This window comes from Pyxicephalus adspersus, chromosome 2, assembly GCF_032062135.1.
Source record: "Pyxicephalus adspersus chromosome 2, UCB_Pads_2.0, whole genome shotgun sequence".
Taxonomy (NCBI): Eukaryota; Metazoa; Chordata; class Amphibia; order Anura; family Pyxicephalidae; genus Pyxicephalus; species Pyxicephalus adspersus.
In genome coordinates, this window is record NC_092859.1 from 32,257,561 (window position 1) to 32,276,251 (window position 18,691).

Consider the following 18,691-nt stretch of genomic DNA (forward strand, 5'->3'; position numbering starts at 1 on the left):
GAGTTTTATATAGTTTTGATAATTTAATGATATAATTTTAATGTAGTACTTTATTAAAACTATGTTTTAACTGATTTTGGTTGTGGTATACGTGGTATGTGTGGTAAAAAAACATCCTTTGTGCCATAGTTATTTATATATTAATACTTAGGGGTGAATACCACATAAAATATTTACACTTTCCCAGGCACCATTTATTATCATATTACAAGGACTACTTCATCAGTATCTATCTATCTGTCAGTCTACTGACCTTGTTTCACTGATGGAAGTGTATCCTCTCCAGCCTTGGGGAGCTTTAATAAATCAGGCCCACTGTCTATGGTTTGGTTCTGACTTTGGGTCTGATTTTTTAAAGCTTACCTAAACTCAAAAATTCCACTTTAAATAAAAGGGTAGACAACCCCTTTATGTAAGGTAAAAGTTCTGTTTGTTTAGGTTTTTTTTAAGTGCAACACCCTTTAAAAAAAAAAGAAAAAAGAAAAGGGTGTAGCACCGCCCCCTAATTCTCGATCGCCTGAGCGCAAAGCCTTCTGGGATACCTATGTCACACATCCCAGGAGGCTTTTGGGTGAATAGAAAAAAAATTTATTGCGTGCGTGGGATCGGCAAGTTTTTTTTCCGACACAGGTGTGAGATCAGGTGATGTAGAAAGTAGAACCAGAAAAAGGAGGCAAAGACGGCACCGCCAGGAGCGCCGGCTCGGAGAGGGATACCAGGACGACGCGGGATGCGATGGAAGACTGATCGACTGCGCTACGGGATTGAAGGTAAGTGTGTTTTTTCTTTTCTTTGTTTTAGGCACTTTGGAGTTTAATTCCTTTAAAGCTTTCCAAGGCTGGAGAGGATACACTTTCATCAGTAAGGCTGGGTGATCAAGCAAACCTGGAATGGATTTCCTAAAATAATTTACCTTTTTTTTTTTTAGCAATTGTTTTCAATCCTGGACCTGATCCATTTCATGTTTGTTGGATCACCCTGATTTCATCTCACTGATCAAAGTGTATCCTTTCAAGCCTTAGAGAGCCTAAATAACTTAGGTCCAATGAACAAACTAATGTTTAGTGTTTGCTCATATTTCTCAGAGATCTGTTTTCTTATACATGACCTTACATATAGATCTCAAGGACTCTCTAATTTCCCTGTAAAACTGAGCAGCCTTGTCCTTCCATGAACTTATCCATATTCCCGAGTGTAAACATACAGATAATTAAGCCACATTCAGCAATGACAGGCTTCCTTCATACCCAATTTAATGTGCATATTACAAGGTGATAAAATACATCCAGCAATTATCACTGCATTGTTTAAGGCATAAGCCCATCTCACAGCCTCCTTTCATCCATCTGATGCAGAAGATGGTAAAAGCTTTAGAAAATGGAGACAAAGGTTGAATCATCTCTCTCACGGAAGATAGAAAACATTGTGAGTCACTGACAGATTGAAAAACAATATGGTTTGTCTCAGGCGGAACAATAACCACTTTCCTTGTTGCCATGGTGCTAGTCGATTGTACACAATACAGCTATGGAAATAAAAAGGAAGTTAACATGCTTGTGGCCAATATAAAAAAGTATATTTTTATTGCTCTGGATGTATTTCTTGAATAGGAAGAAAATATAGGAAAAGAATGTTTCTGCAATTAAATGGAAGTTCATTTCCAATCTAGAGCCATCTGTCGTTGCTTAAGTAAACAGCCAGCAATGAAAACATAACTGGTTATGCGTGGCTGTAAGGCAAGTTCTGTAGCGACAAAATGGCCAGATGCCTCTTAAGAAGCGTTCATTTTTCTTTTGTGTCATTTTCTTACTGGATTATATTTATCAATGGCCAATCTCTGGTAAATTATCTAAAGCTGCCCATAGACAGGCAGATGGCTCACTGAGAACGATGGGTACTGGGTTGTCTGCATGTCTTTGTATCCTCTGAGACCTACCACGTCTTACAATATATGGTACACATATGGTTAGAGTGTATGTCTGAGCAAAATAAGGAAAAACATAAGCAGTACATCTCTACAGTATATACCCATAATTTTATATACAGACCTCAAGTACAGACATATACTTTTTGATCTGCCAGAAATCACGCAAGATCTTAACTTACTGTAACAAGCTGAATAATTGTCTTTTGTGCATTGCAATCACAAGTACTGTTGCCCAGCTCCAACCTGCTGAACTACAAAACCCCCGCTTTATGTAGCAGACCAGCAGACCTTAATGAACTGTTTGATTGGGTAGCCAAGTGGCAAATTACATCTAATATAGATAAATGTAAAATTATGCACTTGGGAGCTAACAACATGCATGCTTCATACTGTCTAGGGGGAATACATTTAGGGGAGTCAGAAATGGAAAAGGATCTGGGGGTTCTGGTAGATCATAGACTTAATAACCGCATGCAATGCCAAGCTGCAATATCTAAAGCTAGTAAAGTACTTTCTTGTATTAAAAGAGGAATAGACTGCGAGATGGATACATAATCCTGCCCCTGTACAAAGCATTGGTCAGACCACATCTGGAATATGCAGTCCAGTTTTGGGTACCAGTTCACAAAAAAGGACATTGTGGAATTGGAGAGAGTGCAGAGAAGGGCAACTAAACTAATAATATGAATGGAGGAGCTCAGCTATGGGGATAAATTAACTGAATTGAATCTATTCTCCCTTGAGAACAGACATTTAAGGGGGGATATGATCACCCTGTATAAATGTATAAATGGTCCATATAGAGAGCTCTCTTCCCCATTATTCACTTTGAGATCATTACAAGGAACAAGAGGGCACTCTTTGCGTCTGGAGGAAAAGAAGTTTAAGCTCCGGATAAGGAAGGGATTCTTCACTGTAAGGTCTGTGAAAATGTGGAATCGGCTCCCTCAGGAAGTATTTTCAGCAACTACTATAGATTGCTTTAGGAAAAAGCTGGATCTTTTTCCATAAGCACAGAATATAACTGGGTATTAAGGATTTAAAGTAAAAATAACAGTGACTATTGATCCAGGGAACATCTGATTGCCTCATGGAATCAGGAAGGATTTTTTTCCCCCATTGAAGGAAATTGTACCAGGGTTTTTTTGCCTTCCTCTGGACCAGCTATGTCCATTGGGTTTTATATCTGGGATATGTTTATTTCCCTAGTGGTTGAACTTGATGGACTTATGTCTTTTTTCAATCTAACCTACTATTTAACTATGTCTCTATTACAGAGGTGTGGAATGCTATTTATTCCAGCAAAAATGTTTAGCTCATTTTTTGCTCAATAGGCATAATTGAGAAGTTCAATGTTTGTGATATTTTGAAGATGGAGAACTCCAGAATTCAATCAGTTTATCCAAAATCACCCTCCCATTGCTAATAAACAAAGAATATGGCAGACTTATGTTTGTTCCTTAATTTAGTCTTACTTACCATGTTTAAGCCAGACACATTCCTTTCAGGACACTGACCTCTTAGAGCCCATTCACATGTGGTAATGTACAATATACTGTATTGTACTTTTATTCAGTGTGAATGAGTGGCATTGCAGGCACAGTAACACCGCTGCAGGTCCCAATTTGGTCTGCTAAATAAGTGTAAAAATGGGCAAATATAGACCTTTCATAGATAAGACAACACAGCTGTAACACTTTTGGACTGAATATTCTGAGCCTTTCATTTATCATAGTCTGGTTCTTTGTCACTTTGTAAAAATGTTTTTAAATCTCCCTGCAACAGTTAAATGTTTATACTCGCATATCCTACCATTAGATTTTGGAATCTTCTCACTATCAAATAACTAAAGCTGGCCAAAGAGTCTTCATTTTTAATATTAAATAGTATTAGATGGCTGAGTGCACTGTGGTTTAGTCCACCAACCCCTATGTCACTTTTGTATCTGGTAGTAAAACCACAACGTGCAGCAGGGGATCAGGCTACTAACACACCCTGAAAGTTTTGGATGTGAGGATCCAAACAGTTGTTTAACAAAAAAGGGACTTTTAATTTTAAAGACAAGAGATCTACTTTAAGGTGAAATTGACACATGGGGATGAAAATTTGGATGTGGTAAGGAAGTAATAGGCACCTGGTGGTTTATATGAATATTACCGCTTTATAATCATTATATCGCTTTCCTTGTGTGATTTGCACCTTGTTGCTCAAAAGTGGTGAAATAATTAATTGTTCAAAGAAATAAATACAAATTGATAAACCATTTTTTTGCAGGTACAAAACAAAATCTCAAAATAGATCCACTATTTAAAAAGCACACAAACACAACATAGTTTTCTCTCTTTTGAAACATGACAAACCTCTCAGCATGTGTTAGATGTGTGTTACTTGATATAAAACCATTTTTTTTTCAAATATTCCTTTTTGTTAAAGAGAGATATTCAAATGTATTTTGAGCTCAGCAGGTTGCATTAGAAGACAGTAATAATTCAAAACAAAAATAAAAATGATATTTCTATTTTCTTAGAACTCCTGAAGCCAAACCTGATTTTCTCAGATGTTTGATTTTATAAATTGTTTCCTTTGTATTCTGTGTTTTTTACATTCTTTAGGTGTAGAAAAAAATGGATAACGTTGTTTTAAATAATTCATCATAGCTTAAAAATACCCTAAAAACGTAATACTACATAAAAGCTTACCTAAACCTTAACGCAGTCTTTGCCAATCCTTTTATTCCAGGGGAACTCCTAAAATATCTTACAGGTTGCAAGGAACCCTTAACTAAACCAGTTTATCTGGGATCAGAGAGAAAAAGAATACCCTTTACATTGGTGGCCAGTATGAAGACTACAATCCGTAAACTCAGAATGCTACCCCTACAGGCAGCTCAAAAGATATTTGGTGTCATGTTGCTGGCTTTGTTAAGTATTGGCGCCTAAAAAAAGGCAGACACCTTTGGATTGAAGGTCAATCACCCATAGCTTTAGGAATCCGTGGAGGAACCCTAAGGTTTTACAAACCACTGGTTGAGAATTGCAACTTTAAAGTATATGTAAACCCTTCATCTTCTGTATTTATAAGCAGGTTTGGCATCATGCTTTGCTATATTACCAGTAAGAGAACTTCATGCTGGAGGCTGACGAAAGCTAAGCCTCTGACTCTGATAAACCACATTGACTCTGAAGAAGCACATTGTGATAATTCTAAATATGATTTTTTTTTTTTTATGGGCTTCAAAACAATAAAAATGGAACAGGAAGACAACGAGCAATGTATAATGAATATATCAGCTGCATTTCCTATGTCTCTACTGACCAAGGGTCACTTAGAAGCATAAAGTTGGTAACTGGTAATATTTCTGTTAGAGACATGTCAGGGACTAGTGAACATGACAAGTGAACATAAACATTTATGTAGTCTGAGCCTTTACAAAAAAAAGCACCAATTCAAAGATGTTGTCACAATATAAATCGTTATGAATTATTATTAGCACTCTGGCTTTTGCAGCGCTAGGTTCCAGGTTCTAAACTCGGCCAGGGGCACTATCTGCTTGAAGTTTGCAGGTTCTCCCCATGTTTGCATGGGTTTCCTCCCACATTCCAAAAACTTGCAGTTAGGTTCATTGGCTTCCCCCGAAACTGTCCTTAGACTGTGGTAGTGACTATGGTAGAGACATTAGATTGTGGGACCCTTTGAGGGACAGCTAGTGACATGACTTTGTTAAGTGCTGCTGTAAGGCCCTGGTCACTACCAATATTCAGCATGGTCAGCAACAGAAAAACCCTTAAGAATCTCTCTAGCACAGATATGCTAACTCTACATTAGGCACAGAAGGCTGGAAGCAGATAGGCTATAAAGCCCAGCAGCCAATGACAGCATGGGATTACCCAGGAACCACTCTACTAATCAGCTGCAACACAGCTCCAAATTCCACTCAGCTGTGCAGTCTTAGTGCAGGGAATGCTGAGAGGAAAACACATCTAGAGGGAGACAAGGATGCTGCAACCCGCAGAGCACTAAATCCTAAAACTCCTGTGTTATTGCCAGCGCAGCCACCAGAGAGAATAGGCCAAGCACACCCTTCTGTGGTGGGGCACCACCTGGGATTGTAGGCCCAAAGAGTGCCTTCTAACAGCTGCATAATATGTCAGCGCTATATAACTACTAGTTGAATTAAATAATTAGTAATAAAAAATATTATTAATAATACCCCCCAATAATTGCATTAAATTGGGCAAAGCCAGCCTGGTTTGACAAGGTTGGTGTGGAGCAACTAAGGTGTCCTGCACAGACTGTGACCTTGATCCTGTTGAATACTTTCTGGATCCAACATCTGTACTTGACCTCACAAATTCCTATAGACTAACTCCAGTCTTTTAAAAAGCTCTTTTATAAAATGTGGAGCCACAAAAGGGAGGGGGTCACGTTTGGGAATAGGATAAGGTATGATGGCCGTTAACCACAAACTTGTATCCATATAGTTTGTGCGGCAACCAAAATATTTGTGCTGGATGATATTGTCAACCAGAAATACCCACTGTTTTGACTCAGTAGTACACCCATGTATAAATTCATGCTTGGTGGTAAAAGTAATCTTTTTTATTTGTTGGTTGGCGACTTCAGTTATTTAATAGAGGGTAATTTCAGTAAAAGTCTTCATTAATTATAGCACCGGCATACTGAATTTTATTAGTATAGCCGGGGGACTTTTAGGCAACTGAAAAACTTATCAATGAAACATCTAAAGATTACTGTACAGCATTAAATACAAATACATTAAGAATTTAAAGAAAGATTCTTATTCTTTCATGAGGCACACTTTTATGAACAAAGCCCTTACAATGTCTTCTATTACAGATCTCCTCCGCACGCCCGGATCTTGTGAAAGCTTTCAGATCATTTGACGTAGATCAGACTGGATGTATCTCTCTAGATGCCTTAAAGTCAGTCATTAATAACTTCATCTTCCCTTTACCAGACCGAACATTTTATGAGTTAATGAGCAGGTAAGACCCCTGATGTTTTCTCCAGAGTGCTGTACCGTGTCACGAAAGATGGATTATTCCTCTGTGCCGTTTGCAGAAATATATCCCCATTTATTCAAATCATTTTTAAAAAAAATCAAATTATATTTTTTTGCTTACTGTAACACTGCTTTGTTGTTAGTTGTATATTTATTTATATTATTACATACTGCATGATGATGCAGATAAGTATAGCAAAGACTGTGTTCCGATAGATTATAAAACATTGTTTCTTAACCTTTTTACTTGGGGAAAATAACTTTAAGGTCTTCAGGGAACCCCTGCTATGATTACTATATCCACAGTTCACAGTACATTAGCTTGGTGGTGTTTGGGAAAAATGCCTCCTCCACAACTGGCAATTTTTGTATTTGACTTGCTAAAAAAAGCTTAACTCTTGGTTCTTTAGTGTATTAATCAAAAACCCTCACTACTCCTGATACAGAGATAGTCAAAATGATCACTGGTGTGAGAACTGACCTGAGAAATACAAATTGATCATTGCTTAAGGAACCCCTAGGAACCTCTGAAGGAACCCTGACTAAGAAACACTGGTGTACTATGTGCACATACTATATAGTTGTTGCCCAGAAAAAATCATAAACAATCGTAGGCAACAAAAATCTAATGTGTTTACAGCTGTCCTCTGATGTTGTCTAGCAATCTGCTGTGGCAGATCACTAAATGGCGACCACTGTAATTCCTATGTGGAGGAACCCTGAAGAGGACTGTGTGTCAACCCGTTCATTCTAGTGTTGCTGGAAACAATCACAAAAGATGGTTTCTATTGGCAGAAATTTACCATGAGTACAGGTCTTTAGTTGCCCAGACCTCCCCATTGGAAATTTTTTCTTTTTCTGTTTTCTGTTCCAGTAACAATGATAATTGGGACAAACAGAAAGTAAAACCAACAGCAATAAATCCTGACAGTAGTTCTAATCCTTCCCTACATGATCCAAAATTGAACGAAAATTGCTTTGGATACACTTTAGCATACCTTGTTTTTTAAAGCCTAACTCTGGGCAGCTGAGCAGTGGTTCTGCATTGTATATGAGGATGGCAAGGGCATGTTCTCATACTGGAAGGTAAGTGCTGCTTTCTGGGCATTGCATGGTTTAATATTTCATATTCACTTTATATGGTTCAGTTTAGCTTTACCTTTCTTTTTCATTAGGGAAACTTTTTACTATTTCACAATGCTAAATAGAATGTAACTTACCTACCTTGAAAAACTAGATTTTTTTGAACTTTGCCTGTGACCTGTCATATCCAACCTCATTAGTTAACAGAGATGTGACCGTAAGAGCTATTCTGCCCTTCAGTTACTCCTCACACTCCTGGAGGGACCGGAATGTAGTAATTGCATTGTATGTATTTTTACTAAAATATGTGTTAAGTCAGGATATTAAAACGTAAGGAGCATTTCTGTAGGTGTTCCAGATTCACTAACCTACATTCATTTATTTCCAGTTACACAATGCTTCCCAAAATAGGATCAGCGTTTCAGAGATGAACAGTATGTTCATAATGAGAATTTTATGCAGAATTTCCAGCCATTGCAGGGACTGTGCAAATTTATTTTTAGGATAATAAAGCATTTACAGCAACTGAACAGGACCGCATATGTTAATGTATAGGAGTCTGCTAAATTTAGCTTTACTGGATATATGTCTTTGTCCTGGTAGGCCCTTCTGCTGGGTTCAGTTTATCATTTTTACAATATGTGGGTGGCATGTAATCTCTGCAGAACCTCCACTGTCTAATCCAATAGCCTGATATTAAAGCTAGTTTCAGGCAAAAAAGAAAACTTGTATGAAATTATAGTTACCTGCTTAATTCCTGAGTGACTTGTAGAATGTATGGCACAACATCTGTAGACACCTGACCATCACACCTGCCACAATATGGCTAAAAGTATTTTAATACCCCTGAATATTCTGACACAAATTGACTAGCTTTTACAGTTTACTAGTCCTTCAGTATAGTGGTTGCATTCTTTTTCACTTTTCAGGTTAAGATCATTTTCAGCAAGTTCAAGTGAATGGTGCATGTAGCAATACATGCTTTAAGGGTATATTTAAATAGAACCCAAGCCTACTTGGTGTATACACATCACACGTATGTCACAAACCTTATAACCACAGCTCCCCTGCACCCCTTGCAGATTGCTTAACTGCTCCTCTTGTGAATAGTTCTCCTGCACCCCTTGCACACAAAGTGAAACTAATCAGGGAGACCATTTTAGCTCTATGAAGTATTTATCACTATATGACTGCCTTACTATTTGTAAGTGCAGAAGTGGCCCATAGCGGCTGGTCATTTTAGAAGTACCTCTATGCTGGTGGTCAGTATAAAAGGTACCCTTTCACTACTAGCCAGCCCTGTGCCACCTCCCTCCCTTTGGTGGTGGTGAGTAGGAGCAATGTTTTCATACATGTAAAACACTGAATATGGCCCAAATTGATTCCCTTTATTTTCAACACATTCTGCTGAGCACCATTGGGCTGGGACTACATGCAGTGTTGGACTGAATATTTTTCCACCTAACTTCACAGTTTCCTGTAGAAAACATAGCAAGTCACCTTGCGCACTGACAGTGGTTTGCTCCCTGGGTCCTGCTAAATCCAGGCACCTGGCAGAAGATCCTGGTATGTGTCTGATAAATATACAGAAGATTAAAATGGTTTGTGTGCTTATTAAAAACAATCGAGAGAAAGGAAGGGGGAGGGGTAATTTGTGAGAGGCATTTCAGGTATACATATTTATGGAATTGTTCTTTGCAATAATTCCCTATTAAGCCTACAGCATACAATCATGATGAAAACACAGGAGGAAATAAATGTAAGCTCAAATTAGTTAAGTTACACATTATTAAAAACATAATTAAAATATCTTACTTACAGCCAGACTAATACCTGGGTTAGGAGATGATTTTTTTTCCCTGTATGATAAATAATAGAATGTTAAATCAGTCTTAGGGTATTTTAATCACCTAACCTATGGTGGGGGAAAGAAGCTGGGGCAAAAAAAGGTTAGTATATGATATTTATTTTGAGGCAATTACAGAAAGCAACATATGACAGATTCAATAAATGTCATCATAGATTAGCAGGTTATATATTATTAATATGAGAATTTTACCTGGGGCTCATCAACGTGGTCCATAGGAAGTGATGAAAGGTGGCTCAGTCTACAGAAATGCAGACCCTGAAAGGTGTTAATATTTTTATCATCCTATAAACTCATACAACACATCATGGAATACCAAGCAAAGTTACAAATATTTTGTCAGGTATAACAGTTCATGACTTTATGTCCTTCAGGTACACATTTACCCGATCACGCTCTTTAAAAATTGCAGTTATGACCCCCCCCCCCCCCACACACACAAAATATTAATATAGAAATTGGTTCTCTCGTTCACCTGAGCTAAATTTTAATTGTTTCACATTTTTATTTTATTTTTATTTTGGCAGATGATTTTTCATGGAGCTTTCACACGTTACATTTTCCGTTCTACAATGCACATTTTTTTTAAAATAAAATGTCAGTAAAATGTCGACACGTTCATCTGATTTTGGTTTCGTCATACATGGCGTGATTTAGTTAATAGCGTTCTGCAGTGTCTCTTACAGCTTGACGCCTTGACTGTTGATTAGATAAAAACCTTTTTTATTTCTTTCCCATGGTTTTTAAAGAATACCGTTACCATATTCATTGTAAATTATTTGAAGCATGCTCTTCATTTACATTTTGTCCCTACTTCCTTCAATGATTTACTTTTTTCGGACCCATAAAGCACTCACAACTGGGCTTATGAATCTGACAATTATAACAGGTGAAGGTTTCGTTGTATATATTGAAAGATACAGTTAGGTCCATAAATATTTGGACAGAGACAACTTTTTCTAATTTTGGTTCTGTACGTTACCACAATTAATTTTATATGAAACAACTCAGATGTAGTTGAACAGGTGATTAACAGGTTTAATTCAGTGGGTTGAACAAAAAGATTGCATAAAAATGTGAGGAACTAAAGCCTTTTTTGTACACAATCACTTCTTTTCAGGGGTCCAAAAGAATTGGACAACTGACTCAAAGGTTATTTCATGGGCTGGTGTGGGCAATTCCTTCATCATGTCATTATCAATTAAGCAGATAAAGAGCCAGAAGTTGATTTGGAGGGGTGGGTGGGGTGCGTGTATGTGGAAGATTTTGCTGTGAACAGACAACATGCGGTCAAAGGAGCTGTCCACGCAGGTGAAACAAGCCATCCTTAAGCTGCAAAAACAGAAAAAACCCATCCGAGAAATTGCTACAATATTAGGAGTGGTATAATCTACCGTTTGGTACATCATGAGAAAGAAACCAAACACTGGTGAGCTCATCAACACCAAAAGACCTGGACGTCCACAGAAGACAACAGTGGTGAATGATCACGAGAAACCCCTTCACAACAGCCAACCAAGTGGACAACACTCTCCAGGAAGTAGGCGTATCGATATCCAACTCTACCAAAAAGAGAAGACATGAAAGTAAAAACAGAGGATGCACTGCCACTTATAAGCCTCAAGAATAGAAAAGCTAGATTGGACTTTGCTCAAAAACATCTAAAAAAGCCAGAACAGTTCTGGAAAAACATTTTTTGGACGAAGAAACCAAAATAAACCTTTACCAGAATGATGGCAGGAAAAAAGTATGGAGAAGGCGTGGAACAGCTCATGATCCAAAGCATACCACATTATCTTTAAAACATGGTGGAGGCAGTGTGATGACTTGGGCGTGCATGGCTGCCAGTGGTACTGGGACACTAGTGTTTATCCATGGTGTGACACAGGACAGAAGGAGCCAAATGAATTCTGAGGTGTTCAGAGACTGATACTGTCTGCTTATATCCAGCTAAATGCAGTCAAATTGATTGGGAGGCATTTCATAATACAGTTGGACAATGTCCCAATACATACAGTCAAAGCAACCCAGGAGTTTATTAAAGCAAAGAAGTGGAATATTCTTGAATGGCCAAGTCAGTCACCTGAACTGAACCCAATTGAGCATGCATTTCACTTGTTGAAGACTAAACTTTGGACAGAAGGCCCATAAAACAAACAGCAACTGAAATCCGCTGCAGTAAAGGCCTGGCAGAGAATTAAAAAGGAGGAAACCCAGCATCTGGGGATGTCCATGAGTTCAAGACTACAGGCTGTCATTGCTAGCGAGGGGTTTTCAACCATGTTTTAGAAATGAACATTTTATTTTCAGCTTTTTAATTTGTCCAAATACTTTTGAGCCCCTGAAATGAAGTGAGTGTGTAAAAAAAGGCTTTAGTTCCTCACATTTTTATGCAATCTTTTTGTTCAACCCACTGAATTAAAGCTAAAAGTCTGTAGTTCAACTGCATCTGAGTTGTTTCATTTAAAATTTATTGTGGTAATGTACAGAACCAAAATTAGAAAAAAGTTGTCTCTGTCCAAATTTTATGGACCTAACTGTATATATTTCCTTCCTATATTGCTTGTTTATAAATCTTCATATGCTTGCTGCCCTCCCAAACGTCCTGAACTCATACTCTGTTCAGCTTTTAAATAGGCAGTGTATGACATCAGTTTTTGTTGAGGCAGTAATTTAACTTCAACTAAACTGAAAAGTCACCCTATATAGCTAAAAGGTTTAAGGATACATGGCTAAACTATGTGGATATTGTTCAAATAATTTGGTTGAGATGTTTCCAGTAATGAGCTCTGGTAACACTACAGCAAAGGTAGATTTTTTTTTAAACAAATGTTCCTTTTCAACCTTGTGACAGCTCTGTAAGGGGCTTTCCTGGTTCAGTGTTGTTGTTCCTCTGTGTGCAGTCTAGATTGTCACACTTACCTCTTCCTTCCCCTTCCATGCAAGCAGTTCTGAGCCTGGGCGTTCCTAGTCTTGCAGATTTAATCAGTATCGCCCTTCCTGACGGCCAATAAGGAAAAAGCCTCTTAATCACCCTTGGCTATTTAGCTGGCTCAGACACAGCACTCTGCGTTTGTGCAACGTGTCTCAACTAGTGCCGAGCCCCCTAGCTCTGCTGACCAATTCCTTTACACCTGTTATTTAATTCAGTGCTTTCTTTGTCCTTAGATAGTAACACCCATTATTGCCCAGTCTGCTATTTCCCTGCCTGTTCTATTGTGCTGTTCCAGTGTTCCTCTTTGTCTGTGGTGGCCCCTGTGTCACCGGTGTCTATTTCCTGGATTTCTGGTTCTTGACCCCTGGCTTGTTCTTCACTTCTCTTACTTGCTGCCTGCCTTGGCCCTGGCCTTTCTTGAACATTCTCCCACCTAGTGATTTGGTACCATGCACCATCCTGCATGGGTAATTTATGATCTTTGAATTTATTTTCATTTTGTGGGATTAAAGATTTTCATGTAAATACCCAGTTTGGGCAAAAAAAAAAACATTGAAAAATGACAGCTGTGATCTGTTGATGAAAACCCCTCTCTTAACAATCTTTCCAGTTGATTTTACTTAAATACTACATCTGAATACTATACGGGGAAAAAAGAAACAGATTAAACAATCTTGTTTCCCGTCATAAGCAGATTGTGTGGCTACTGAATGAGCCGTATTATTGGTGCATCGAAAAGCTATATTATAATTTTCTGCTGTTGTTTTCATACAATGGCTGCTGGTTTTCATAATCATCCAGTTTATATTTTTTCAAAAGCAACAGAGTAAACTACAATGAATTATTATGTAAGGAATATAATGGTGAGTGTAATGCAAGAAGAATTTAGGGTTTCTCACAAGAGAAGCGTTTCAGAGTTAATATTACACAACGGATAAACAGTTTGAGTTGGATTGTTCTTTTACAGAATATTGTTTTGAAATGTGCATAACAAATATAGGGAAATTCCAGTAGAAAAGTAGAAAGATTGACATATGTACTAGAGACTACATGGCCAAAAGATTGTGGATGCCTAGCCATTGTATCTGTAGAATATGTCCTTGTTGGACATCCTGTTCCAAAACTATGGGCAATAATGTGGAGTTATTAGATCCCCTTTGCAGCTATAGGAGCCTCCACTATTTTAGTAAAAAACATTTTGTCCATTAAAATGTGTGCCCATTCAGCCAAAAGAACATTTGTTTGGCCAGGTACTGATTTTTAAAAGGAAAACCTGCATTTAAACTGCATTTTATTTTATCTTAATGGTGTTCAGTAGGCTTTTAGGCCAATCCAATTTCTCAAATCTATTTTCATCAAGCAATATTTTTTAAAACTGACTGTATGCACAAGGGTATGCTCATACTAAAATAAAAAAAGAGTCTTCTCCAAACTGTTGCTTCAAGGTTGAAATCTCACAGTTGTCTAAAATGTTTTCTATGTTATAGAATTAATATTATGCTTTAGTGGAAATGGCTGAACTTTGAATGTCTTTTGGAGGGGTGTTCATATACTTTTGTCTGTGCTAGATGTGCTAGACAGGTGTTTGCACAGTTTGGACAGAATAGTGAATATGCTGTTATGGAACAAAATAGAGTATAAGCTTAACTAGCCGAATAATGTTTTCTACTATCATCTGCAATACAATTTTAATTTTGGTCAGCTCATACTCAAAATAATTTATTAACTCCCTGGAAATATTTGAAGGTCTTTCCCAGTGATTTTTTTCAAGCAAACCTGGAATATATCTCGTCCAGACTTGAAAATATTTGCCAATGAATAGCAAATGAGTTTGCAGAAATATATTTCAGGTTTGCTGGATCACCCATGTTCTCTTATGATAGCATATCTTCTCCAGTCTTGGAGAGCTTTAATAAATCACATCCCTGTGTGTGAGTTCAAATGCCTGCTAAGCATCTGCTGACCATGGTCCTGAAAACTGAATATGGACAGGATGGGGCTCTCAACCATATTAGTGTATGAAAGTGTTTCCAAAATCTGTGTCCTTCCAGCAGTGCATATTTTGTAGGAAAACTAGCAGCAATCCACATTGCTGACACACTAAAAGATCTGCCTGTGTATGTGTGGAATTACCAGCAAAACATGCACCGCTGGTGGACAGGACAGAACAGGGAAACGTTAATCCATGGCATGCCACACTTGAAGGGTAAGGGTGAGTAAAGTTTTTGCCTAAGACACTGGTCTGTTTTCCTTTTGCTTGTAAATCTGTAAAAGTGGTCTATTGCATTCTTGCATTTCCAAGGCTTGTTTTATGCTCTCCCTATACTTGGAACTCCCCTCCTGACACCCCACTGTAAAAGCCTGCAAACTTTCAACAGTCCTGAAAGAAATTAGCACTGGGATTCCTGGGAAAATAATTAACCTGGCATAGACCAGGGAAACGCATGTTGCTTCCCTAGGCGGACACTAGGGGATATATAGCTGGGCTACACAAATAGGGTTCTGAGGATGAGCAAGCTGAACACTAAGCGAAGAAGGTTGTGCAGGCAGACGTAGGTCTTCCCAAGTTTCTGGCTGAGAAGTGTTCTGGACCCTCATGCGGTTGTACACTTTGCACACTGTTATGTCCCCCATGAACAATTCATATTCTGGAGGAGAGTGACAACTGTGCTCTGATGTCATCAGCAGTGTAGCATCATTTCCACACCAGCACAGGAAGCTGCAATTAGGTGGACTTCACTAGCAGGCTGAATAAGTATTTGTAGGGGGCTAAGAATTTGTTGTTACAGTAAGGTAAATTTTTTTTTTTAATGATGGGCCATAATTCTACTTTAATATGTGTAATGTGATTTGACACATATGCTTATCTTCTAGGTTTAAATTCAGTGTCACAGACACAGTCTGCTGGGAGCAATTTCTGAAACAATTTAAGGAACCTGTTAGTATCGAAAATGGACAGACTCTTCCTATTAAGTCAAATCACAGGTAAACAAATACATGGTATAGGTGACTGGTCAATGTGTTAGTCGCATGTCTAACTTCAGAAATGTTTTTGGGGGGTTTTGCTTTACTGGGGTGAGACAGTAATTGATGGCCAATTGTAATCAGGCAACTTGTAATGTTAAAAACATTTTTAGATAGATTAGGTAGGAGGTTGAAATTATATTTTATTGCAGTCTGGAGATTTACCGCTTACATTGGGGTAAACTGGCAATAATACCTCTTTTTGCATGTTTGGAAAAAGGTGGAGGGGATGGACTTGGATGTAATATGTTGACCTTGGCATTTTAGTGTAATGATCATTTGCTCTTTATCCCATATGAAGAGAGTGTGCATTTTTTAGGAAGACAAATAGAAAATTTAATTTGTAGCGTAACTTTTTAAAAATGTATTATCCCTAAAAGGGATATTGTATAATAAATGCAGTAAATGGACAAACACAATATTTTTTTGCTTTGAAATGGTTTTAAAAAAAATATACACATTCTAAGACAGTTATTAACCCCCACATACACACACACACACACACACCTTTCTTTACCTATGTTGCCCTAACACCTACACACCTCACACTGCTCTAACCTGCAAACACTGGGTATTCCATAGACCCAACCCTGTGAGAGGTCCATGTGTTTTAAACTTTAAAATGTCACCTTTATAGTGTTTGGGTGTTTGCAATTGGCCACTTAGGCATGAGCACTGCATGTAGTGGCTCAGAAACAACAACATAATGACTGGAAAGTATTTGAAAGGAAAGTGGGAATAGGTCACTAGGTTGTGTGTTTACAAGACTCCATCATTAATTCTTTATCAAAAAAAAGTTGCAGATTCTCTTTAACATTAGTCTGATTTCACATATATACAATATCCGAGAACCTTTTTTGTTGAATGTCTTTACCTCTAGGGTTAGTCCTGTGAAAATAAGAGAGGAAACTTTCTCCAATGATCACATTCTTCAAAAACTTCACCAGCACTTCCAGGAAGCATACCCCTCTCTAAAACAGGCCTTTCTTATACTTGATGAGGTGAGTTTTATTTGTGTGAGGCAATATTAGGTCATTTACATATATATGGTATGGGTATAGAAGGACTGTAAACTCTTTGTACAGTATGTGAAATGTAGATATGTATGTGCACATAGTAGCTACCATACACTATATAAAATAAGCCTCCTTCTGAAAAGCCTGAATTTTTCACAGTATGAATTTCACAGGGTGCTAGAAGAGTTATTTGGGTTTTATCAATTGCTGACAGATCATACAGTTCCAATTACAGTTAAACCAAACCAAACTTTAATCCTAATTTTTATTCTTAAATCTGAAGCTTTAAAGTAATACCTGGTGATCCTGACAAAAGATTTCTTGATTAGGCAATTCTGTTTCAGGGTGACAGTGTTCTGTCCCTGACTCCTAGCTGTGCTCCTGCATGGTCACTCTGTAACACAGGCTTCTGGCTAAGATTACAAATTGCTTTTTAAGCACACAGTATGCAGGCATGTACCACTGTGGTCACCATCAGAAAAGCATGTCTGTGTAACTGTAAAATACCTGTAAAATAGCCTCTTGCAGTCCCCACAGAAAACCCGTGTGACAGGACAACAGTGCAGGAGAGCTTTTTAAGGACAATGACAGAGTATTGTGACATTATTATAATAGTGAAAGACCTTTTATGGCAGGGTAAATATTAAAATTACTTTTAAAAGCTTGTGATTAGGGCTGAATCTTCTTTAATCAGATAGAGCCATTCTAGGATGTATTAAGGTTGACTGATATCTTATTTTTCTATATGGATCCTAGGGACGCAAAGGCAAAGTGAGCAGGAAGGAGCTACGCCGCATCGTCGACTGCATGATGTTTCGCATCACAGATGAGCAGTTCAAAGAGCTTATGATCATACTAGACCCAGAACACACCGGATTCATCAGCTACCACCAGTTCCTGGACCTGTTTGAAGAAAAGGAATCCGTTGTACGTGCCCATTAGCAGCTGAAAGCTGTTTTCATTTCTCTCTGCCTAGTTTGTTCTGCACAAGACTTCCAGCTCGCATAGCAATACTACAGGACAAATCCTGAAGCATTGCTTCATCTAATAAGCTCTATACATTAACACTGCTTTAGGCTATGTGATAAAGGTACTGCTTAGATGCCCCTGTAGTCGGGATGATCGAAAAATACCAAAACAGTGGAAATTGTGAACCAATATTAGGCATTTCAGGGATACACAGGACAGGGAATCTGGGCTTCCTGGGATTGTAGTTAGGCTATAAATCAGGGAACAAAAAAGATTTTGCACAGCGAGCACATGGCTTCCAGGCAAGAATGAATACAGACAATACTAATGAGGGCTCACAGTATGAAGCAGTGCCTGACTATGAAGTTGTGAGGAGCACGTTCCACAGGCAGACAAAACTTTTTTGGAAGCATTCTTTTTATAAAGCAAATGTACCCAAAAAGTAAAATTAACCCTCCATGCGCTGACACTTTTGAAACATAAGCACAACTCCACAGACAGCAGAAAACATTGAGTTTCTGAGCATTTAACCAAAATTTATATAGGTTTTATTATTATTATTATTATTATTGATAATAATAATAATAGTAATAATAATAAACAGGATGAAAAAAGCGCCAACATATTACGCAGCGCTGTACATGAAATAGTTGGGTGTAAATATGGGTACTGCCATGGGTGACCTGTTTTTGAAGGTGCATTTTCCTAAACTGTGAATTTGTTCTTTCATTCAATGAATTAATCACCTGTAGCAAGCATGCACCTAGCAATGTAGTGAAAACCTAAAGCCCAAATGCCAAACCATTTTTTGAATGCCACCTGGGTCCCTAAAAAAATAAAAGCTCAG

The 18,691-nt window shown here is 38.0% G+C and overlaps 1 protein-coding gene across 1 annotated transcript in view; it reads left to right on the forward strand.

Moving 5' to 3' along the window:
* EFCAB6 (EF-hand calcium binding domain 6) overlaps nucleotides 1-18,691 on the forward strand; it is an 87,189-nt gene that overhangs the window by 32,346 nt on the left and 36,152 nt on the right. The window contains exons 9-12 of the mRNA XM_072400303.1: nucleotides 6,785-6,933; nucleotides 15,710-15,820; nucleotides 16,740-16,860; nucleotides 17,632-17,802. Coding sequence (XP_072256404.1) covers nucleotides 6,785-6,933; nucleotides 15,710-15,820; nucleotides 16,740-16,860; nucleotides 17,632-17,802 — 552 coding nt within the window. The remainder of the gene's footprint in view (nucleotides 1-6,784; nucleotides 6,934-15,709; nucleotides 15,821-16,739; nucleotides 16,861-17,631; nucleotides 17,803-18,691) is intronic.